This window comes from Anthonomus grandis, chromosome 2 (genome assembly GCF_022605725.1).
Source record: "Anthonomus grandis grandis chromosome 2, icAntGran1.3, whole genome shotgun sequence".
Classification (NCBI taxonomy): domain Eukaryota; kingdom Metazoa; phylum Arthropoda; class Insecta; order Coleoptera; family Curculionidae; genus Anthonomus; species Anthonomus grandis.
The window spans coordinates 33428187-33453337 of NC_065547.1; the positions used below are offsets into that span (position 1 = coordinate 33428187).

Consider the following 25151-nt stretch of genomic DNA (forward strand, 5'->3'; position numbering starts at 1 on the left):
AAATAGTATTCTATACAATAAAGCATATTTTGACTGAGTCTTACCGCAATGTCAAAAAGCTTCTTTAAAAATTAATAAAAACCCACCGACCCATTTTCTGTTTATATCTAAATTGTAATTTAATGAAAAAATCAAAAATCAGATAGTACTAAGCAGAAATCAAAAAAAAATACAAATTTAATGAGCTTGTACCGATATATATATTTTCCTGCTATTTTTTTTTAATTGTTAAGTATCTTTTGACAAAAATCTTATAGTTTTTTGTATTTTTCACTTTCCTTTTTTACATTAAATATAAATTATTTTCGTGATTGGAAAAAAATGCAAAATTAATTAAAATTTTAAGTAAGCCCTATCCTACTCTTTAAGAATCCTTTCCTAGGGCCTTCTAAAGAAACTACTTTAATATTAAGTTCATAGCAAAAAAAGGAACTAAATCAATATCTTTCTCCCGCTTTTAAATTCAACGAGAAAAAACAAGTTTCAAAATGATTATTAAATATGAAGTTTCCCAATAGCGCTAAAACTTCGGAGAGTTGACGCAATCGGGAGTAAAACTTCCGTAAAAACTCCGAGAGAGATACAAATACTCACAAATTTAATAATTGAACCTGATTTTTGAGCGAATCAGTTGTTACTTGAACTCGCATTTTATAAAAGGCTCTAATAAAGGTTTTTAAAACTTTTTTTGGCACAAATGAATAAATTAGATTTATTCGCAACAGTTTCGCAGTCATTGGGGATACATTAAGTGAACAAGTTTTTTTTTAAGTATATAATTTTTTTCTGGAAAAACTTGGGAAAATGTAAAAGAGAGTGCAATAATTGGAGTGGGTAAGATAAGAAACTGGCTAGACACTTTTAAATTATTACTTAACATATCAAAAACTTACTATATTGCATTTTCAGTAGCTGAAGCGAACTGCTCTAAATTTAATTCCTTTGTTACAGAAAACAATACATAACAGAATATTAATAAAAATGTGTGTTATAATCGATAAATATCTAAAATGGAATCAGCACATTCTAACTCTAACCAATTTTACACTCTAAAGCAAATTCCAAGCACGAAACTGCTGACCGCTGTTTATAAACCTTTGATTGAATCATTAATTAGATGCGGTATTGTTATATGGGGTGAATTATATCAGACCTCTCTAAAACCCCTAAAATGTGGTACAAAATTACATTTTAAAAATCTTAGCGGTTTCTAAAAGATGTCTTTACGTGCCTTGCTTTGTCACGTTTCCAATACTCCAAGTTCTGGCCCTGGCGGCCATGTCCTCCAATTGCCTTGACAAATTTCTCAAAATCACAAAATCACTTCCCGAACACGAGCTTTGTTTGTATTCTTGGTAGCTTCGTATTCCAGGATCCGTGTTAGTGCATCTACTAGCGTGGTGGCTGTGCTAGTAGTAGGTGCTGCCTTATTTCACCTTCTCACAGTCCATCCGGGAGTGCTTGGACTGTCAAACATTTCATGATTTTTACCGAGACATCTGCATATCCCAGTCCAATCCAACGTGCAATGTCGGCTTCAAATTCTTACAAGGCTTCCCCTGACTTTTGGCTCCGATTTTTCAGCTGCGTGTGGTAGACAAGCTCCAGGTGTGACTGGCCATAATTCTCCAAATGCCTCACTTGGTGGTCGTACACTTATTATTCTTCTGGAGACATTCTTTGCTGGATATCAGGAGCATTTCCTCTCAAGGCCAATGTATTGCAGAATATACAATCAAATTATAGCGGTTTGCGACCCAACATTTACCGTATTGACACAAACTTCGCTCTTGTGGTCCTCTGCTGCAGGTCCACAAGGCAGTTCATCGATATTGTTGACAAAGAACATTGTTTCATAATTTCTTCTTTTAATTCTTTCTTTTTCTTTAAAATCTTTTGCTCCAAACTAACAGAATTCTGTTCTAGCTCGCTTTTTAAATTGACATTATTTTTAAAAATCTTACTACTGCAAATATTTATTTATAACTATTTAAATTTCGCGCTCATATTCCGAAATTTACTTCACTGAACTGACAACTATCGGCGATACGACCCTTTCTATATTCGGCTGAACACTGTTCCAGACGATTCTCGCGAACTTTCTAGAAATCGTGCGGCGTGCTATTTCTCATTCCGGAAAGACAGAATCAGCTGGTTTATCGGTATTTACAATATCGCTACACTACCCCCTCCCTAAGCTCACCTCGGCCCGAAATGATTCCAAAGATGGTGGATGTCGATATCGGCAGGTTTCCCTCTTGCACTTGGACATCTTGTAGGAATAAAAATCAACAATTTTCAGAGGACGACCTTGGGAATGTTTATAGCAAACCCGAACTTGCGTACCAGTAGACTACTTTTAACATGCTGCGAATCATCTTTTAGTCCAGGTTATTGAGTCCGTATGCGAGTTTAGAAACTGCTAAGTTTCTTAGGTGATCGGCAACCAATTTCTCCTTTAGGGAATATAAAGCGTCCCAAACGTCCTTATAGCTTGGCTTCTGATTTTGGCTTTCTGACGCCTCCTTGATAACCAGTTTAAAAAAATCTTTCTACCAGACTCTATCAGTTATCTCTAGTGCTTGACTGATTCCGGGGAACTTTCTACAATAAACTTCAGCTAATCCTTAATATATTTGTAAAATCTTAGCTACACATTGTGCCTAGAGCATACTCAGCTGGCGCAGTAAATAGATCTTGCTGCACTTCACAGGTCATGCAGTACCGACTCTTTCAACCATTAGAATATTAAGCCATGAAATCGTCCAATGTTAATTCGATTTTAATTGAATTTGTCACAGCTCACCGTCTTCCACAATAAGGAGCCAATCGAATAAAGTAAATGATTTGAGATTTACTCCACGGCTGCTTTTCTATTTTGTAAAAAACATTGTTGACGACTTCTTGTGTCTTTAATTCGAGCTGGCATCTTGAGCAGAATCATGTGCATAAGGTACTTATTCACTGCTCTTGATTCGGGAAACGGACAAATAATACCAATAGTAATCCTTTCAAAGGATCTTGCCATGTTATACTGACGCCGCAAAACCATCTGCTTTCTCTGAAAACTATTAATTGCTGGACAGACAAGGACTTTTCTACACCAGTCACACTGTGACCAGTCACAGTCACAGTTTTCCCAGGGTTTTCGTTACTTCAACGTGTTTTTCTGACAAAGTGATTTTCTATCAACTTCGAAATTCAACATTTAGGCACAACGATTTGCCTTCTTTCGTCTTTGCCATCGTGGTCAACTATTTTCCGCCGCAAGAGTATATCTTCCAAAATTAGGGAATTCCATTATGCCCAATATGACTTCACATTAGGAGAAAACTTCTTCGCATCGAACTTCCTTAGTTTGACGAGAGTGGATCTGCTTTGTCATATTCTTAACACTCCAACTTCTGGTCGGGGAGGCCATGCCCGCCAATTGCCTTAACAAATTTCTCAAAGTCATCTCATTCTGGAATCATTAGCCGAACCCGAGCCTTGTTTGTATTCTCGACAGCTTAGAATTCCAGAAGCCGTGCATCTACTAGCTTAGGTGGATAGTAGTAAGTACTGCCTTATTTCACCATCGCACAATCCATCCGGAAGTGCTTGGACTATCAAACATCTGCATATCCCAGTCGTATCAAACGTGCAATGTCGGCTTCAAATTCTTACAAGGCTTTCCCTGATTTTTGGCACCAATTTTTCAGCTGCGTAGAAATTCATGTTTTAAGTGTGACTGGCTATAACGCATTTCTTTATGCCTCACTGGGTAGTCTTATACTTAATTTTCTTCTAAGGACATTCTTTTCAGGATGGCAGGAGCATCTCCTCTCAAGGCCAATGTATTCCAGGATATACCATCAAATTGAGGCGGTTTAAGGTGCATCAGCCCAAATTACGCTCTTGTGGTCCACTGCGGCAGGACCACAGGGAAGTTTATCGATTGTGTTGACGAAGAGGATTTTTCCATAATTTCTTCTTTTAATTCTTTTATTTTCTTTAAAATCTATTCTTCCAACTTAGCAGAATTCTGTTTTAGCTTACTTTTTGAATTGACATTATTTTCCAAAATCTTTTCTTCCAATCTGGCTTATATTCCTCTCTCAGAGTAGCAGAATTTTTTAGAAATTCTATTTTCAAACGTTCTTCCATCTTTTTGCAGTATTTTCCAGCAGTTTAGCTTCCAGACTTTCTGCCAACATTGCTTGCAGCAGCAAAAACAAAGTTGTGCCTTCCTCAAGTAATACTTTAGGAAGCCGCCGCTGCAATGTCGCTTAATTTCCCGTCGAATTACAGTCCCTTTCCTCCAGCTCCCTTTTCAGCTCAGCAACTTTTAAATCCAACAACTCTGACATTTTTACACACTTTCGTCCAATTTATTCGAGTCCACTATTATGTATTTTACCAATGTCCAGTTGACTGATGTATTATCTTGTTACATTTTTAGTAATAGTAGTAGTAAGGGTGGGCGAGCTAGAGCTCGGCAAGTAGGCCTGAACTGTCCATTTTCGCCAACCCCAGAACCACCCACCCCTACAACTCCACTCCCAATGCATGGTCTTTACTGGGTCGGCCTGTCCTTTTAATAAAGGCTTGCACGTTGTCCCAGTCCAGATCTTTAAGAAATTCCCGTTGGAGTGTCGTTGCTCCAAAAGTTTTCCTTCTCAGGCGACTCCACCTATCACAGATACCTAGTATGTTGTATGAAGTTTCCTCCCCTGTACCGCAATTCGGACAGAGTGGGCTTTCTCTTATACCAAGAAGTTGTAGCTGCCTGTTTAGACTGTTGTGCCCAGTCAGGATTCCCACCAACTTTTTGATACTCTGTCGGGTCTTTGTTAGCAGTTGCCTTGCTTTAGGGCCGTCATGGTCTGGTATCATTTCCTTGGCCTGTCTACATCCTTCTGTCCTTCTGCAATTCTTCCTTGTTTTTTCCCAGGCCTAATTATTAAGTGCCTGGAAGATTTGCTTTGACCGAGACAAGGTTCAGGGCCTACGAAAGGGTTAACGGAATCTTGTCTTGCCAATTCATCGGCCCGCTCATTGCCCTTGACACCTTGGTGTCCTGGGATCCACCTCAGTCTCACTTCCCTGTGTACTGCAAGCCTTTTCAAGGCGTCTCTGCATTCCTGGACTAGCGCTGAGCTGGCCCTGGGTTTCTAAATCGCCTTGAGGGAAGCTTGACTATCGGAGTAGATGCAAATCCCCCCGTTACCTTCCAATGCCTCTCGTTTGTTTGCTACTCCGAGTATAGCAAACACCTCCGCTTGGAAAACTGTGTTTCCCTAGCGGGAAGGATTCCCCTGTGTTCGTTTCCATCCTGTACACTCCGGCTCCGGCTGAATTGGTGCTTTTCATCCATGATTCATCTGTGTACCAGGCCTGGAAACCACTTGGCTCTTTAATTTGGTACGCCGACCATTTTTCCCATGTCGGGATTTCGACTTGAAATCCGTTCTTTAACCTTAGTTTGCCACTTTCTGTAGTGCATCTGGATGTCGGAATTGGTATGTTCTTACACATCCTGAGAGCAATCGTCATATGGCCTTGTCTTAAGTGAGCATTGCGCCACCCTTCGCTATCTTTCATCTTCTTATGCGCCGCCATGGCCTCCCTCTCAATCCAGACTGGGAGATCCGGTAGCCCAAGAAGAATATTTAGTGGTGCCACAGGTGTTGTTCTCATAGCTCCAGTAATTCCCAAGCAGGCCAGTCTTTGCAGTCTGGTCAGCTTTTGGGCGTTGATGACCCTCAATACGGCTGGCCACCATATTACGGATCCGTACGAGATCCTGGGTCGTATGACTGCAATATAAAGGCACTGGAAAACGTGGGGTTTTAGACCCCATCTTGTACCTATTGTTCGCCGTAATTGCCATATTAGGGCTGTTGCCTTATTTACTGCCTGCTCTACGTGAGTTTTAAATGTGAGCTTGCTGTCTAAAGTAACTCCCAAGTATTTGACCTACTACCTCAAAGTTAGGCGAGGCTAATACTTAATGGGAGATTTAAGGCCTGTCAAATTCCGCCTCTTAAGTAAAGAGAATGAGCTCGGTCTTTTCAGGGTTGACCGACGGTCAACCACTGTTCCACGATCCTGCACGCGACTTGCATCCGCTCACAGACTGTGTTCACGAATTTACCCGTGACCATCACTAGTCCGTTGTCCGCGTATGCCTGTGCATAGAAGTTCTAGCTTCCTGAGGAGACTGTCCATCACCAGTACATTTTTACTAACTTTTAAATGTCTTTTTTCCGCTTTTATTTTCTTGTGTACACTTCTTACTTTAAATTAAAAACGTACACTATATTTGCTTATTTTGGGTTACCGAACAGGACAAGGCACCCACCTAATTCATGATCATTCAACCAAAAAGTTTTGACAGAATGTTTTTTGGAAGAGTAAAGTCGACCTCCAAAGCACCAAAGCCTGGCGAGGGCTTGTTTGAGAACTTGTTTTATTATTCGTTTGCACAGTAAATAGTTACTGGATTGTAGAGTAGACGGCAGCACGTTTTCCTTCCAAAACAAGAAGAATTCGGTTTAACCCGTGGTCCCATCTTACCCTACTGCCTCTTATTTTTTCAATAATCCAAAATTTTAAATAAAACAATATTTACAAAAACCAGTAATCCATCAATAAAAGTATATTGACTCGCTGTCAATCTAACTTCGCTCTTCCTAAAGCACAAATAACTTATTAAATAATATGAGTTTTAATATTAATACCAAGCAAACTTCAATTAACAGAGTAACAAACAGCAAAGCAAAAAAAAGCAAACATAAATTGTTAGTAACCTCGATTATGCGACGTTATGGGAGCGCAAGCGGTAGTCGAGCTGAGGACCGTCATCTCTTTGAACGCTTTACCTTCCACTTTGACACTTTTCCTGACGAACGAGAGGAAGAGGTGCTTGCAGAGCTCCCGGGGCGTCTCGATTTCCAGGTACGTGTCCAGAAACTCGCAGAAGCCCTGCAGGTCGATTTCCTGGAATAAATTTAATGGAGGTGTCAATGTCAATGGCAAGTGTCAACCATGAAATTTTAAATCAGATTTTTTATTTTTTAAGTTACGACTTTTTATTGTTTTTCTTCCAAATAGCATGTTCTATATTTAATTAAAATAAAATAATACCATAACAAGGGATGGTCGACATGGTGCTATTTTTCAACTAATTTTTTCTTGCAAGTTTAATGGTAAAGTTAGATTTTTGATATTATAAAGAGTTTCTTTAAAATTGATTTTTTTTATACAAGTTAAGTCATTTTAATAATAATAATAATAATAATATTAATAATAATAATAATTAAAATAAAAATACACATGTGTTTTTAAAATTTTATACCAAAAAATAAATGAAATAATTCTATTATAAAATATATAAATTGCGATAACAAAAAAAAACAATAACGGGTATTTGTCCCTCTGGCGTTTATAACGGCTCGAAAACGATCCCTCATACGGATAATTAGGGTCCTTATTTGATCTTGATCTATTTGATCCAAAATTTCAAATAAAAATCATATTCGGGCTTCTGGGTGGCCAATCCATGGTAGCGATTTGGACTTCTTCAAGGTACTCCTGTACCACCCTTGCCACGTGGGGTCACGCCTTATCGTGCATAAGCAGAAATTTATCTTCAACATAGGGGCGAATGGGACCATATGATCTTCTAAAATGTCTGTAATTGTCATACCTCTGTGCAGTAAGCCGTTTTCTATCTACAAGTGCTAATCCCGTTCGCGGTTCCCACTATATTGCACTACTATATCGTTCTCCTGATGTTTGGTACACCCTATTACGTCTATCGTCAGAAAAAAGACAGAATCTGGATTCATCAGTAAACATAACCTATACTCAATGTTCATTTTCCTAAGCAAAGTGCTGACAAGCAAAATGTAGACTTCGTCTCCTAGGATTTCTGGTGAGTAATAGATCAGTGGCTGCTTAAGCAGCGCTCATATAGGTCTCCCCTAGGCTTCTCTTCATTATATTTTTGACTTACTCAAAAATTGTGACGCTCCAGGAACTCATTTTGAAAAGAAGTGCTAGTCACAAACCGTTGCCTCGAGGTGCGACTTGTAAAAATCGGAAGATTAACAATACTTCAAATTCTTGGTGACGAACACAAAAGAGTTCGAGTAGCGAAATGTTTGATATGTTGGTAGTGCAAAACCTCAACCTAAAGATTAAAGTTGCCAGCCTCAAGAGAGCAAGTCAACCACATCGATTCGACCAAATGGAAATTCGGGGTCTTATGCGAAGCAGTTCAAAAGAATAATAAAATAGTTATTGTAAAGTAAGTAAAAGAAGGCAGTCAACAAGGATATTAGAAGCAAGGTCAATCCATCGGACATAGATGCTGGATTGTTTGGGAAACCTACTAAGAATGATGGAGTGATAAAATTAGTTAAAAATTAGTGCGCTTGAGACCACACGACTGAAGTATGAAGTAAAACTTCTTTAGCACCACTATATATATATATATATATATATATATATATATAACCCTATATAAATATAATAAATAATAAATATAACCCTGTATAATATATATATACAGGGTGGCTAAACAAAAACAAACCGGCTTAACCAGGGTGGAACTAACCTTACAAATGTTAAATGGAATAGTGGGTCATAATATCAAGAAATGTTATGTTGAAGGATTAAATGTGAAAATTGTTTCAAACAAAAAATATTGGTTGAATTTTATAATAGAATCAAATAAATTCAAACTAGAAGGTATATAAAATACTAATTAGATTTAAATACTGTTTTAAGCTTCGATATAGTCTATTTAGTTGCCTGCACTACCTAAACAAACTTATAAATCATTATGAAATAAACTCTATTACTTAATGATTGGAAACCTCGGATATTATTATTAAGCTTGACTTACATGTTAAAGGAAATCGAACTATGTGAACTTGGAATTCGTGGATATTAGCACTAGATATATCGGAGGAGTATTAGCGCTTATAAGAAATAACATTAAATATAGAGTTAAAAGTGTATGGAGTATTGATAACAATTTGTGGTTGTTATCTTTAGAAATGTTCCGGATTGTCATTTACCATTCACGTCAAAAGCATGATCCTAAGTTTCTTAAAGTTTTTGACGATTATATAGTCCAAGTCAGTGACTTCGTCAGTCATCAGTGAAACAAATATTATCATAGGTTACTTTAACTTTAATCTGCTTAGAGACTCATTTATTCTGATAAAATCAAGAGCATTACTAGCCAAATTGTTAAAACATAGCTAAAAATCAGATATTCATTAACTACATTGTAACCAATAATAAACATCTAAGGTGTATGTGTCCCATTACGAAAATTGTCAGTAAACAGAAATTTCTTTACCAAAAATGGTTTATGACCAATATGTCGCGTGAAAGAGACATAACATATAATAGGGCAGTTTTTTTTTTAACTGAACATTGGAACAAGTATGAAAAGAAAACATGGTCAAAGAAATCAAAAGAGAAGTAATTCGAAATAGTTATGAAACTATCTAAAGACTGTTTTACCCGGAACTAAAACTCTGCCGAATTAAATTTCTTTGATTTAGAAGTAGTGTCTGAAGCGAGTAACATGTGTGCTATGTTAATAATTACTTTCTGGAAAGTGTTGACTTACCCAAAATATACTATAGCTGATCATTCACAATTCTACAATTCCAGCCGCCAATAATTTCTTGGCTATGGACGGACTGACGAACTAGCAAGTCAAGGTTCCATTAGCCTTCAGCTGTGTTTCGACGTCAGTAAAAAAAACAATTTCCCAGGAATTTTACAATTGGGCCTATGAAAAAAACAAAGAAGAAATGGAGAACAAAAGGATGTTGACAGGCCAAAGAGACGATACAAGATCATGGCGGATCTAAAGTAAGGCGACTGCTAACAAAGAGATGACAGGGAATCAAAGACTTGGTGGGAATCCTAACTAGGTATTACTGCCTAAACTGGTATCTACAACTTCTTGGTATAAGAGAAAATCCACTCTGTTCGAAATTCAATATAGGGGAGGAAACTTCATACGGCATATTAGAAATTTGCGATAGGTAAGGTAGCCTGAGAAGGAAAATTTTTGGAGCGACGACATTCTAATGGGAAGATCTTAAAGATCTGAACTGGGACAACGAGCAAGCCTTTATTGAGACGACGGGCCTACTCAGCGAAGACAGTGCATTGGAAGTGGAGGGGTAGAGGTGGAAGATTCTTAGGGTTGAGTTTCTATTTTCGGTTCTTTAGCTTTGATTTAGGAATTATTCATTTTATTTATATATATATAAATAAAATGAATAATGAATAATTGAGTAGACGTCTTCAAGGTCAAATGAAGTTCAACTTCTCTTTTTTGCATAAAAACCTCTATTTTTTTTAATCGTATATGATTTAGCTTAAAAAAATAAGTAACTTTCATCTGACACTTTTTTACATGCGACATCTCCTTTTCAAGATATTAATTCTTGATTCTTTTACGAATTTTTTCCTTGACAATGACATTAACAACAATGAAACATGAATAGCTTTGGTTCAGCAATTCTTCAACATTGTTGTGACAAGCCATTGTTGATCAATGATCAATGCAAGTTGTTATGATGCGAAAATTTTCTATAGTGAACAGATCTCACTGTTTATCCCAGGTATTTCAGGCGATTGTAAACAATTACTAATGAATAAAGTAAATGAGAGTTTATTTTGGTTAACAGTATTCGTTCAGTTATCAAATACTTGACTATTTTGTTCAGTGACTATGAAATGCCTAACAATATATGAAAAAGTTGAAATGGTCCTTATCTATGGTGAATCTGAACGGAATATTAATAGCCATTGAACTGTATCAAAGTTCACTGAATAATTTACTAAGTATTTTATTCAGTAAACTTTGACCATGCGATATCCTCAACGGCGACTTCCATCGCGAGCATCATTTTATGGTGTAGTGAACTTTTTAGAAGATGGAAGTGTGAGAACGATAAATCTGACTGACTGACTGAAATAAGTATCTACTTCTTTAAATCTTAAATTTGTGGATTTTGATAAACAAATTGAAAATGTTCAATTACCAAGAAACAGTTTCTCAATTATTTTCACAGCTAACAATGTCAATCAATCTTCTGTGTTTTTCATAAAATTTAATCTAATTTAACCTTCGTACTGCAGTTTCTTAAATATTTAATGAACGCGTCTCGCTCTTAATTTCCAGGAAGGAGGTTCACAAAGACCCTTTGAAATTCTCGTCAACGAAAGCAAAAATTAATTATTAAGGCCGGTTTTTTTTATACATAGTATGCGGACGACACCGATATTTCATTAAAAAAATAATATTTAGTATATTCCATCCATTAACATTGTAATTATAGAAGTATATAACAAATTACATCTAAGAATCACTCTTCTTATGTCTAAGTTAAGTATCACACTACAGTTGGCTGCTGGGCGCCATCTTGGGAAAAAATTTAATGGAAAGGGTGGTCTTGTGAAAAATGATGTGCCATCATTTTTAAGCTCCTGAGAGTACTTTATAACCCTAGAATATAAATTCAATATCTTTACCTACTACAAAATGGTGGTACATTTAATAATTAACTGAATACCAAAACACTGACATGCATATCTCTACAAATAATTGTTATTCTTTGCCGCATCCACAGCGACAGCGATAATTTCGATAAGAGTTTGTTTTGGTTTTTTTTGTTGGCAGTGGCAAAACTATCAGTACGAAAACAAATATCATTGTGCAGTTAAAATAGTCTTATTTAGTTTTCAGTTTTAGTGGTAGTAGCTTAAAATGGTCCATTCTCGTCCATTGGAAGAAAAACTCGAAGCGATTTTTATTTACGGTGCGACAAGTAACTTTTATGAAACCGAAAGGCTTTTCAACGATCATTTCTCGAATCGTCCTATTTGTAGAAAATATTTACGGGAACTCCTATCTAAATGTACAACTACTGATAGTGTAAACAACAAAAAGCCTATGGAGACTTTTGAAAAGTAATAAGTATCATCCGTACAAAATCCAAATTATACACAAGTTAACTGAAGATGACCCTGACGAAAAAACAGAATTTTGCGAAACTGTGACGGAAACCATTGCACGGTATCCTACCTATCTTCATAAAATTTGTTTTAGTGAAGAATATACATTTCTTCTCAACGGTAATGTTCATAGACAAAATTGTCGTTATTGGAGTGACACTAATCCTCACGTCTCCGGGAAACTCATACACAATATCCAGAGAAAATAAACTTTTGGGCAGGGGAACTGTATTTGGATATACTGGAAAATACTATTGACCCTCTTATCACCGAAGTTGTCGATACGAATCCTAATGAATTCGATATGGATATTGTATTCCAGCAAGATGAAGCTCCACCAGACTATAATAGTTCAGAACTCCATACAAGTTCGGAACTATTTAGATAACAATTTCCCCTGTCATTGGATTGGCCGTCGAGAACCTGTGGAATGGCCAGTTCACTCGCCAGATTTGACACCTCTAGACTTTTTTATGAGGCTATTTGAAGCAAAAGGTGTACGAAACTAAACCTGCTTCAGTATTGGATTTACGATAGACAATAACGAATATTTGTAGAAATATCGATGTTAGTGTATTTGAAAATGTTCGGTGTGAAATTTCGGACCGACTGTTCTTCTGTCAAGAAGTTCAAGGCAACCATTTCCAGCATCTTCATAATTGAACTCAATGTATTTATTCGATATATCAAGTTAAATGTTAATGTATTCAGGTAAATATTAAATGTACCACCATTTTGTGGTAGGAGCTTCAAAATGACGTGCCACAAGACCATCCTTTCCATTTAATTTTTTTTCAAGATAGCGCCCAGGAGCCATCTTGAAATTTTCATCTGTCAATTTTGCTTTAAAATATAATATTCATTTATCAATTGCATTACCTCAAGTTTCAATATGTTGAATTGATCCGTTCAAAAAATAAAGAGGGGAAGGACATTAAGGAAAAGCACTGTATATAAAAAATCCATCACAGTAAATAATTAGTACGTTATCTAACATAAATAACTAACAAGTCCATGATTGAAGAAAGAACAAATTATAAAATTTAACTTAGTTTGCTATCTATAGTATACAGGGTGTCCGGAAGCTGGAGGCAATCCTTTAAGGGGGTGATAGCTAACTTAATTTCAAACATTTTAAGCTAAATATGTGTAGGTCGAAATTTGTTTATAATTTTTTTATGGCAATTTTTGCATTTTTCTCAAGAAATACCAAAATTTCACACTTAAACGGTAATAGAGCGCAAGTTAAAATTAGTATCGGAGTTTCAAAGTTTATTTTGTTTTGTCTAATGTGTATTAATAAAAATACGATCAATTTCAAGCTTCTGTGTAAACTTATTAAAAAAAACAGAGATATTGAAACGTAAAAAAGAAATACGGAGTTAAAATAAAAATGCTTTGTTTTATGTTTAAATAATTGTTATGAAAATGCTTTCGTCGTTCAAACCTCTCTAAAAATATGCCTAGCTTCTGCCCTTTATTTTAAGATATCACTCATGCCGATGCCTGGCCAATTCTCAGAATTATGCATTTCAGAAGCATTTGATAGGATGAAAGAAGATATGACCATAAGAGTAACCACCACCGAAGTAACAAAAAGGGCTCGTGCCTGTATTAGAAATAATGGATTGCATTTTAAACATGAACAATAAATAGTTTAAACAAAATTGTGTTTTATTTAACATTAAAACCTAAAATAACCCCACAATCGGGGCTCTAATGCTTAGTAGGCTTATGAGAGGTCTCAGTCTAATAATTTTTGTTTACATGACCTGGGGTACAAAAGAGGCCATAATTCTGAGAATTGGCCAGGCATCGGCATGAGTGATATCTAAAAATAAAGGGCGTTTCAATGACTCTATTTTTTCTATAAGTTTATACAGAAGCTTGGAATTAATCGTATTTTTATTAATACACATTAGACAAAACAAAATAAACTTTGAAACTTTCATACTAATTGTAACTTGCGCTCTATTACCGTTTAAGTGTGAAATTTTGGTATTTCTTGAGAAAAATGCAAAAATTGCCATAAAAAATTTATAAACAAATTTTGACTTACACATATTTAGCTTAAAATGTTTGAATTTAAGTCAGCTATCACCCCCTTAAAGGATTGCATCTAGCTTCCGGACACCCTGTATAGTATATAGTATCTATAGTATAGCTATCTATTTGTCAAAACAGGTCATTAATACTGCGAACCAGCCATGTAGTTGGTTCATTCATGCCATAATTAGTGTGACAAATTGGTATTACAAAAGTTTCAGAGAGTCCGATATCTCGAGAAGGAATTCTAAGTTTAAAAAATTATAACAACTGAGGAGTGTATATAAATGTCTATAGAAAAACATTAATTATGCAGACAACACTAATCTAGTAGAATTCGTTTTGACTAACCCTATCCTCACTTACTGATAAATTTTATTCGTCCTTGTGATAGCTACTTTTAACTACAACAATTTTCAAAAATTTATTTTGGACTTTTTTGAGCTTCTCAATATAACAGTTCTAAGATAAGAACCTAAACACGAAAATTGGTCTATCAAGATCTGAAAGTAACCTAGACAAGGCAATACTTGACCTATGAATAAAACCAACCACCTTCATTGCCCTATTTGTTGAAACAAAATTATTTATTCATGTTATTCAATATAATTATTATCGATTTCCTCTTCTCTCCTCTGAGATTAAGGGTTTGACCGCAAGTTGGTGCTTAATTTTGCGAAGGAGTGACATCGGAAACCAGGAAAATAATTAAGGAACGTAGATAGTAAATGAACCCCGCTGAAGATGGGAAAATTGGGGTTTACGTTGCGGATTAATTGGCCAATGAAAATTAAAAGTTTTACGCTTCTGGAGCGAAATCAGGTATAATATTATAAATATTTCAGATTCTGGCAGAGTTTGTTAATTAAGTTGAAATTTCTATTTAAGAGTTGAAATTTTGATTTGGCAACTGAAACTTTCGTTTTCTCCTAGGTCTCCTTTAAGTCCTATATTTATTTCCAATCGTGGAGTTATCCGATCGCGTATAATATTCGACTGATTATGTTTATTTTTCAATTTTTTTATTACATTAATTTTTTTGTTATTTTTATGTAGGTTTGATTAAATTTATCTTCACTGACTTTGTTTTAATATTTTTGAAATTTTTGTACCTATTTTTTTTAATTTAGACTAGACGATTCAAATGCAAAAATCCAAAACATTTAAAAAAAAAAGTTAATTTTATTAATTTAAGGCATGTGCTCATGTGCTTGTATATGTATGTTACCGGACCAACCCGATTTTAGGATAAACTAGTTTTTCCTAGGCCAAATCAGTTTATCCGAAGAGCGATAGGATGAACTAGTTTATCCTAGCCGAAACTAGTTTTTCCTAAAATAAACTAAGTATGATTAGAAAAAACTGATTTGTCCTAGTCTAAACTACTTCGGACCGCGATTTAACTGTCCCGAACTCGTTAAAAGGTAGCTGCTCCGCTTCTTTGGTTTGCCAGTCATAAGGATTTAGTTGCACGCGTACGTTGACTGTTAGTGTACGTGCACACAGGACGCGATTAATCGATAAGCTTTGCTTTTGATTAATTGCTATATTTTGGTTGTGTTTGAATAGAAGGCAATAAACAAAAGCGTAGTAACTTTCAAACCTCTGCCTGCGTCAGTTCCAGCTACCATGGAATTATTATTATTAGAAAATTCATTTTTACGATATATGTATATAAAAAAAATGAAGTAAAAAAAAGAAATGGGTACATGAAATTTATCGTGAACGATTAACCTACGGAGAATTTCATCATTTGTTCTCCGAATTAACCCTATATCCTGACAAATTTCGAGAATATTTCCGAATGTCTTTGGAAACATTCATACTTATTGAAAATGGAAACACCATTAGTGGAAAAAGTGACAACAAACTGGAGGGTTCCAATCAGCGTTAAAGAACGCCTTGCCGTAACGTTAAGGTAAGAAAAAAATGCTGAGATATATGTGAGTACTTAAATATTTTATTTCAAATTCGTTACAGTTATTTTAGAAAAATAAACAAATAGAAGTGTAAACGTATAAAATATGTCTTTTTGCTTCAGGAGAGAATTGTGTAAGAACTATTTGTTTCTGTGGAATAAGCGGGCGAAGCCAATGGTGTTGCCACAAAAGTGTGTCTCATTTGAGGCTGATGAGTCGGCATATTATTGGCAAAACTTATATTTTCAACATGGTGCTCGTTCACTGTGGCTTGGTAAAGCAGTTCCTGCATCTTGAGACGAAACCACATCTTTGTTTCGAAACGCTTTTTTTTTAGCGGTGTATGGAAACTCATAAGAAAGTGATAGTCATCATCCTGAGTAATCTGAGATTGTGTCGATGAAACGGAATTATTTGCTTTAGGAACGTCAATTTTTTGTTGCTCTAATTTCAAAAATTCTTCAATATCAAATTCTTCTTTTCTTTTAGCTGCTCTTTTTGCAGGACGTTTTGGCGGATGCCCACAGTCAGTTGGCTCTTGACGTACATTTTTATCTGAGCTAGTAGTTACAATAGTTTGGTTGTTGTGATCAGATAATAGTTGTTCTGATTTAATTCTTTCATCCGGAGTAACAGATGTCTCATCGTCGATGTCATCAGGAAATAAATGATCATTGGATACATCTTCGTTTAGTTGACTTGCGTGATCGTCAGTGGGTAAGTTCCCAGTTAGCTGTCTCGGAGTCATTTGATCCTTAAGGAAACATAAAATCTTAAAGTAAGTCCACTTTAAACTAAAGTTTGAAGGAGTTTCGTCTCCAGATTTAGGTTTCGGCAACTTCTTCAGCTCATTTCTGAAGACTTTCTCGTAAAGATTTCCATCTTTTTATGCAGCTTCTTCTAAAAAAAAAAATAAAATTATATGTTTTCAAAAAGTAATCTTTTTTTTATGAATCATTTATTAGTTAAAAATTAACAGTAGAATGTTGACATATCTCTTAACATATCACTACAGGTAATTCACTAAGGGCCAGTTTTACAAACATGGTATAACTTTTTTCCTGGAGTAATTACTATGACAACGATTGTTGAGACAATTGTAATTTTAGCAATTATTCTAAAAATAAACTTATACCATGATTGTAGAACTGGCCCTTAGTGATAATAACACACTAATTGATTCTCCTTTTTCCAGGTTTCTGGCAACAGGTGCCTCTTATAGAAGCCTGGCATTTTCTTTTCGTCTTGGTGTTTCAACTGTGGCAAAGATAGTTAAACAAACATGTGAAGCAATATGGAAAGTTTATGTTGCTACATATTTGCCGGTCCCGACGAAAGAAATTTTTTGTCGTTCCGCCTCTGACTATTGGAATAAATGGAATTTGCCTCATTGCGTCGGCTCAATTGATGGTAAACATGTACGAATTAAATGTCCGGCGAATTCAGGAACAAAGTTTTACAATTATAAACAATATTTTTCCATTGTTTTACAAGCTGTGGCTGATGCCAACTACAAATTTCTGACCATAGAAGTGGGTGCATATGGAAAACAAAGCGATAGAGGAATCTTTCAGTCGTCACAAACATATGCTTTGTTAAAAAATGAAAAGTTTAATTTACCATTACCTGATTCAGACATAGAATTTCCGTTCTATTTGATTGGAGATGAAGCATATCCGTTGACACATTTCCTAATACGACCATTTCCTCGAAGGCAACTCACAGATGAAAATGAGAATTTCAACCGTAGGCTATGCAGAGCTCGGAGGTGTGTGGAATGTGCATTTGGTATTCTAGTGGCTAGGTGGAGAATATTAACGAAAGCAATAGAGACCGACCCTTCCGTAGCAAAAATCATAATTAAATGCGCTTGTTTGCTACACAATATTATAATATACCGAGAATGAATCCATGATTATGATATAAACAATCACGAACAAACTTGCAGTGACATGATCAGCCAGCCTGCCTCATGTGTAAACAATAGAGCGTCAAAACAAGCATATGAATTAAGAGATATTTTGAAATCGTATTTAGTAAACCACTAATATAATTGTTATTATATTTGTCGTAAATTAAAAAAAGTTTTTTTTTAAATATAAAATAAACTAGTATGTAAACACCATGTTTAACTTAGTTGAAACGTTTAGTTCTGCAGCTAACTCCTGCCATAATTTCTCAACTTTGTCCCGATCTCGATAGCCTTTGTTTTTGCAGCGCGAGGATCCAAGCAATTAAAATCAAACTTGCTTGAAAATCAAACAGGCGCGCGCGATCGCGTTGCATCGCATCGCATCGCATCTTAAAGCAGCAACAAGCGCGCTGTTTGAACGCTTGCTTCTGATTTTAGAGGTTTGTATTAATCGCACCGCATCGCATAGCATCGCTTATCGCTTAATCGCGTCCTGTGTGCATGTACACTTATAGAGCGATCGTATTATTGCAGAATCGTTGGGTATTGTGTGTGTGTCTATAAGCTAGACATTTTGAAATATTTTGTGTTGTTTATCGATCTAAAGTTCGAAGTGTATTCCTGTAGCTAGTTATCATGGATGAAGCTTCATCAAGTGGACACGTAGATCAAAAAGAGTGGCGGGAAAAATTCTTGATAAAGGTTTTAAGATCTGAGGATGAAAAATCAACTCATTTTAAAGTTTTAACAAAGGAAAGGTATTTGACACTTATACTACAAGTGGAAGAGGCTAAAAAAACTGAAAAGAAATCACCCTTGCAACAAAGAAGACTGAAAATATTTGATGTGTTGGAAATCGGAGGTGTAAAGAAACTTACCTCACGAAATGAAGGAAATACAAACCATATAAAGTGTTAGCTCACGGCTGATGAGTTATATGACGTTATTGACGCAGCCCACATAGCAGTGGGGCATGATGGTCGTGACAGAATGTTGGCTGAAACTTCTAAAAAGTATGCGAATATCACAAAAGAAATGATATGTCTTTTTTTATCTAGGTGTGTCAACAAAAAGAGACCAAAAAAAGAAAGGATTAGTCTCCAAACCGATTTTGCACTCCGAAATGAATAGCCGATGCCAAGTCGATCTTATTGACTTCCAGGCACAGCCAGATAGAAAGTTTAAATTCATACTGGTGTATCAGGACCACCTAACAAAATTTGTTCTGCTTCGTCCATTGGAAAGTAAGAGAGCCGCAGAGGTAGCCTATCATTTAAATGATATATTTTTAACTTTCGGAGCCCATGCATTCTACAATCTGACAATGGCCGAGAATTTGTTAATCGTGTAATTTCAGAACTGACAAGCTTATGGCCAGAGCTCAAAATCGTGCATGGAAAACCACGACATAGTCAAAGTCAGGGATCAGTCGAAAGAGCAAACCAAGATTGAAAACACGTTAAGTGCTGGGATGAATGACAATCGGACAACTAAATGGTTAGAAGGACTAAGGTATATACAGTTTATGAAAAATCGGGCATTTCATTCTGGAATTAAACAATCGCCTTATAAGGCAATGTTTGGTGTAGAACCCAAGGTTGGCCTCTCTACTACTTCATTGCCTTCGGAACTGCTAAAGGACATTGCAGACGAGGGCGATCTTCGAAAACTGTTTGATGGACATGAAAATGAAGGTAGTGGGTACGAAGATAGGAATGATGATGACATGGATGAAACCTCACAAAAAATTTTAGAAGCACGTTCAAAGGCTGCGCAAAACCTTGAAAAAGAAGCGAAAAAGATGAAAGCAACCTTTTAGAAGTCGCATCCACCGGCGAAAGTTGGAGATAACTAATCATCATACCTACTCCCGATGTAGACAGGGCTAAAGGAGATCTTCGGAACGTTATTGGAGTTGTGCTTGAAGCATCTGATGATTTTATTAGATTGGGACTATGATAGCGTGGTATCTTACAAAAATTATATTGCAGGTAATTATTTTCTTGCGGTTTTTATTTTATTTAAATTAAATATTTTCTTTTCAGAAATGAATTTGATATCTGCGCTCAAAAGTTTTTATTGGAAGAAGAAGTAATCAAAAACATTGAACTTTCGTTAAAAACCGCAGCGATCAAAAATTCAGTTGGAACAGGCCAAGGTTTCTTTAAGTGTAGTTGCACCAAGAAGTGTACGTCGAATCGATGCCTTTGCAAGAAAAATAACGTTCTCTGCAACTCGAAATGCCATAATAGTTTGACATGTAATAAGAAGTAATAATAAACATTAGTAAACATGTTAGTCATAATAGTATTTTCTTTAATTAGTAGTAAAAACGTTACTTTTGTGAAGAGACTGTATGTAGACTAGGATAAATCAGTTTTGCCTTATCACAATTAATTGATTTTAGGACAAATTTAATCAGTTTAGACTAGGATAAACTAGTTCATCATATCGCTCTTCAGATACACTGATTCGACCTAGGAAAATTTCGTTTATCCTAAAATTGGGTTTGTCCGGCAACATATACACGTTCAGATAAAGCTATCTGTATGCATTTTATGTTTTATTTTAACTGATAGAGAATGGTAAAACGTCGACCTTAAAGGCTTTCACATAAAAAGCTAACTAGAAATGCAAAAATTGTGCTGCTATACATGAGGCGAGTAACATTAGGCCTGACAAATCCAAAGATCTAGGAAAAGAAGCAGAGTAGAGAAGGAATATATTAATAAATTTACGGTTGATTCAATTATGCAAACTCTGGGATTGTTATATGGTTATTATTTATTGTTATATTATTTGATTGGTAAATAAATCCAATGTGTTATGTGAAAAGGTTGATTTGATATTGAAAGAAAATGAAGAACTTAAAAAGGAAATAGCTAGTCTGAAATTTAGTTCGTCATGAGTAAATTCAACTGTGGAGCCTAAGAACTATGCATGACACAATTAATAAGCAATATTTTGGTAGTACAGGAAAAAGGTGATTCCAAAGATATCGAAAAATTAAAGAAGATTTAAAAAATAAGGTTGATCCTGTAGGCATTGGTATTGGAATATCCATAGAAAAAAATACAAAAAGTGGAGATATTAATGTTGTTAATGTTATTTTTGAAATAACATTAAAGGGTTGGTAAGGACTCACTAATGGTCTTATTGTGTTGTTGATTTTATCTTAGGCCTCTGCGATACAGTGTTTGTTTCTTGGTTGCAGTATTTTCATGGACCGAAACACACCAATATCCCTGGATATCCGAACTGGTATTTCTAGAAATAAGCAGGGCACTGCTCAGTGTCGAATACCGATATACCTTATTCAGAAAATAGGTCAACAATCAAAACTTGACCTGGAAACATGGATCAACACATATCATAATTATGCAAAACCATTTCGAATTTTAACAAAATGTTCATTAAGACCGAATATAAATCGATCAAAATAATTCGGCCATGACAGAGCCATAGTAAGGCAACTTTGTAACATTATCTCCCCGACCTTTAAATCTGATCGTCCCAATTAGCCTGTCCTACGTATAACTTAAGTCTATTTAAATGATCAACCTTCATCATTGTCTTCGAGCTGCGCTGAGATAGACAACATCATTAATCCTCTATTACCGCATATGATTTCCCTTTCTTTCTTCGAGGATTCCAAAACCATCTTGCATTTTGTCATCTTGCTGAAATCCTCAGCAGTTTGCTTTAAGGTCATATCGGGTGTTCATCCGGGTACTTGCAATCCTTAGTCGTTTTCTGACCAATTCGTGGACATCGTTTAGTATCATTTTACATCGTCCACATAGTTCTCTACTCATTGCTTGAGGTACCAAACACCAAGTCACATAGTAAATGAAGTTCTTTCGCGAACAAAGCCAATAGCCACCAGGATAAACTTTTTTTTCCTGCCGGTCTCGAAAAATAGACCGGCTATATCGATGGCGAATCTTTCGAATAGCAATCCTACATTATACTTCTTTACCCACCCCTGCACATCTTGTGCTAAGTCTGACTAGCTGCACATTGCTTTTACATCTTCACAGTAGTTAACCCAAAAGAATCTGTCCTGGATTTTATCTAGTTTCTTATTTACTTCCAAACGAGCCTCACTTGCTCCAGTATACATCTCTTCTCGGTCTTGGTCTGCGTTATCCTTCCAGTAAAGAATTGCTTGGTTTTTGCGTTGGTCTTTTATCAACTCAGCAGTACTCCTTGTGGCTGATAGGGTCTCCTAGATAAAGCGTCTACGTTGTTATGCAGTTTACCCGACCGACGTTTAATGTTGAAGTTGTACTGCTAAAACTTCTCTAACCATCTTGCGACTTGTCCTTCTAGCTGTTTCATCTTCAACACCTGTTTTAAGGCTTCATGGCATATTCTAGTCAGAAACTCTTGTCCATGTAGGTATTTGTAGAAATGGTCTGCTGATCTGACAATAGCTAGAAGTTCTTTTTCCGTGACGAAATAATTTCTTCCTGGCTTGGACAATACTTTGCTAAAATACTCGATGACTGGTTTGTCGCCATTTTGGACTTGTGATAACATAGCTCCAACTTGCCCACATCTGTGGAACTGGAACATATAGCAGCTTTTAGCCATCGAAGAATAAGATCGCACTCCGTGTTCCATTGAAAACTGGATTTATGTTCAGTCAAAAAACAAACGACAAACCTTCAGTAGTATGTGTAGAGTAAGTGTAGAACAATTCTCAACTCATGTTTATCATATATACTTCCAACTTTTTCTGGCTCAGTTTGTATTCCTTCTGCCGATACCACAAAAATCAACCACTTCTTTGGGTTCAATTTACGGTGGGCATTCTGGATTTTCTTAAAAACTGCTTTAAGGTTTTTGCGCTGTTAACTAAAAGTTGCACATCACGAGAACATCATCAAGGTAAACAAGGCACGTCTTCCATGTAGTTCCTCGCACGCAAGAAAGAAAACGCAGTTTTCTACTTGTTTTCTTTCTGAATGGCCTCTTGCCAATATCCACGTTTTAGATCCAATGTCGAAAACCAGCTTGAATGGAAAGATTGGAAAGCGTATTGTCAATTCTACGAAGTGGGTAACTATCTTTCTTGGTAACGCCATTAAGTTTTCTATAGTCCACACAGAATCTAGTTGATCCATCCTTTTTCACCACCTTCGAATAATTAGAATTATTAGTATGTGTGTAAGGAGATTTAGGCGATAGTTTATGAGACTTTTTAAATATTGGTCGACGATCGCTTCTTTGCATTGGCCTTCTTTGGTTATCCGGGTTGGCGGTAGTGGAACTAGTGCCTTCTGGTCAGTGTCACCTTATGTGACTTGTTTTGCCACATTTGCAATACACCAACTTCCGGTCTTCAGGGCTACGTGCCCCAACCCTACCTTAATCATCTGATTGATCGATTCTTCATGTTCGTTTCATGACTTTTTCCTGGACATCCAGTCAAACGAAACATCTTTTCTCAAGGCGAACGTAAAGACAGTCACCTTCTCCCGGTTGCCTCTGGGTGACCAATCGTTTGCTTCTGTAGCCGCTTTAAACTCACGCTGATGAATAATCTATAATGTAGTGCCATCAGGTTGAGACAGTTTGAGGCGCATCAGCCAAACAGATTCCATATTGCCACAAGCTACGTTCGAACGACTGCAGAAGACCAAAGACTCTTTGACTCCTCAATAATGCCCTCCTTAAGCATGTTGCTTATCAGGACTCTGCCTCCTAGTTTTTAATAACAGGCAGTCTTTTATGTGGCTAAAGGATTGATTGAGCATTTCCAGTATATATTTTATGCTTAACTATAGTAGTTCTTCTAGTCTTACCATTAGGCTCTGCAAAGAACTCGGGTGCTCGGTGATGAACTTTGGCTTTGCCGCGCAACCTTCTTCACATCTGGACACAGATGTAACTGGTTGGTATAAAGCCACCAGGTTACCCTTACACGCTATTGGGGAGGATTTTGGCATTCTCATCATGTCATCTTCTGATGTTGCCAGTAACTTTGTCAAAAGGTATTTACAGGCATTCTCTTGTCCTTCAGGATCAATCTCATGCGGCCCCAGAATTTTTCTCCAATCTTCCAAAAATGATCTTCTCACTATTACCACCCACTCAAACAGATTCTACTGCCTCAACCCTTATAGCAGATGCGTCTTTACTTGCACTAGACAAAATAAATTTTTTCGAATCGAGTCTAACAATATTTAGCCAAATGAGAATCCGTGCTGTCTACTAAGATCCATTTCCAAAATAAACTTATCTTCTATATCAGCCACCAATACCTTGTGACTTAAAATGAGATTTCCCAGCCGGATGTAGACCTTTATCTTCCCAGTAACGTTCGCCGGGTCTCCAGAACCCTCAATCTCCGAAATAAGGGTTCAATCTTTAGTCCACGTACAATGCTTGATCTTATGGAGACACCGCTGCTACCGTGTCAACCGTAATGGTAATTGGTTTTTCATCAACTGCCCCTTCGATGGCTATTCTTTCCTGGGCTCTGATGGAGATAATTTTGAGGCTTTCATCTTAACGTTGGCTTGTTAAGCCAACCTGCCTAATATACCTGCCCTTTAGTTCTGACTGTATTTAGTTTTCCTGATTGGTTCGTGAGGTACCGCGACCTCTGGGTGGCGAACGAGTTCGTATCTGAGCTCGAAGTCAAGTTTCATGTGTCTAGTGCGTCCACATAGATAGAATATCTTGGGGGCGAGGAGGCTGCTGGATTCCTTTTAATTCCTGCATCATTACCTTGATGCTCTCTGTAAACAGATTTTGTAGATCATCGCTATTGGCATCGCCCTTATTCTCCTCGATGGAAATAGCTCTGATCTTTAGACTGGACATGTTAAATGCAGCTTCAATTTCTTTCAAGGGCTTCAACCGGCGCTTCACTGCTATTTTCAAATTTGGTGATGTGGAGCATTCTTTGGATTTCTTGACCTCTAATGCCATCTACAAAATATTGGGCAGCAAGTTCATCTTGGAATTCCTTAGAGGTTTCTGGGTAGGCCAGATAATTAAGGCGTCGTATATCTGCCTCAAACTCTTCTAAAGGAAATTGGAATGGCTGCCTTTGATGTTGACGTCAAATATTCTCTCTAGGGCTACAGCCAAGGTCTCATAATCTTGTTGGTGAGAAGCTGGTACTGTCTGGAGCAACTCCAAGGCAGATCACTGAAGAGCTACCACCAAGGCAGTTGCTTTATCTTCATTATCCCAGCCATTGGCTGCTGCAACTGCTTCAAATT

General features: G+C 36.5%; 1 protein-coding gene across 5 annotated transcripts in view; it reads right to left on the minus strand.

Moving 5' to 3' along the window:
* Positions 1–25151, minus strand: part of LOC126733494 (diacylglycerol kinase 1) — a 390145-nt gene that overhangs the window by 172579 nt on the left and 192415 nt on the right. For 3 of the 5 annotated variants that reach the window (XM_050436806.1, XM_050436805.1, XM_050436809.1), the window contains exon 4: positions 6792–6981. In XM_050436806.1, coding sequence (XP_050292763.1) covers positions 6792–6981 — 190 coding nt within the window. Of the gene's footprint in view, positions 1–6791; positions 7015–25151 lie in introns of those variants that run through there. The other 2 variants (XM_050436807.1, XM_050436810.1) reach the window with 2 other exon arrangements.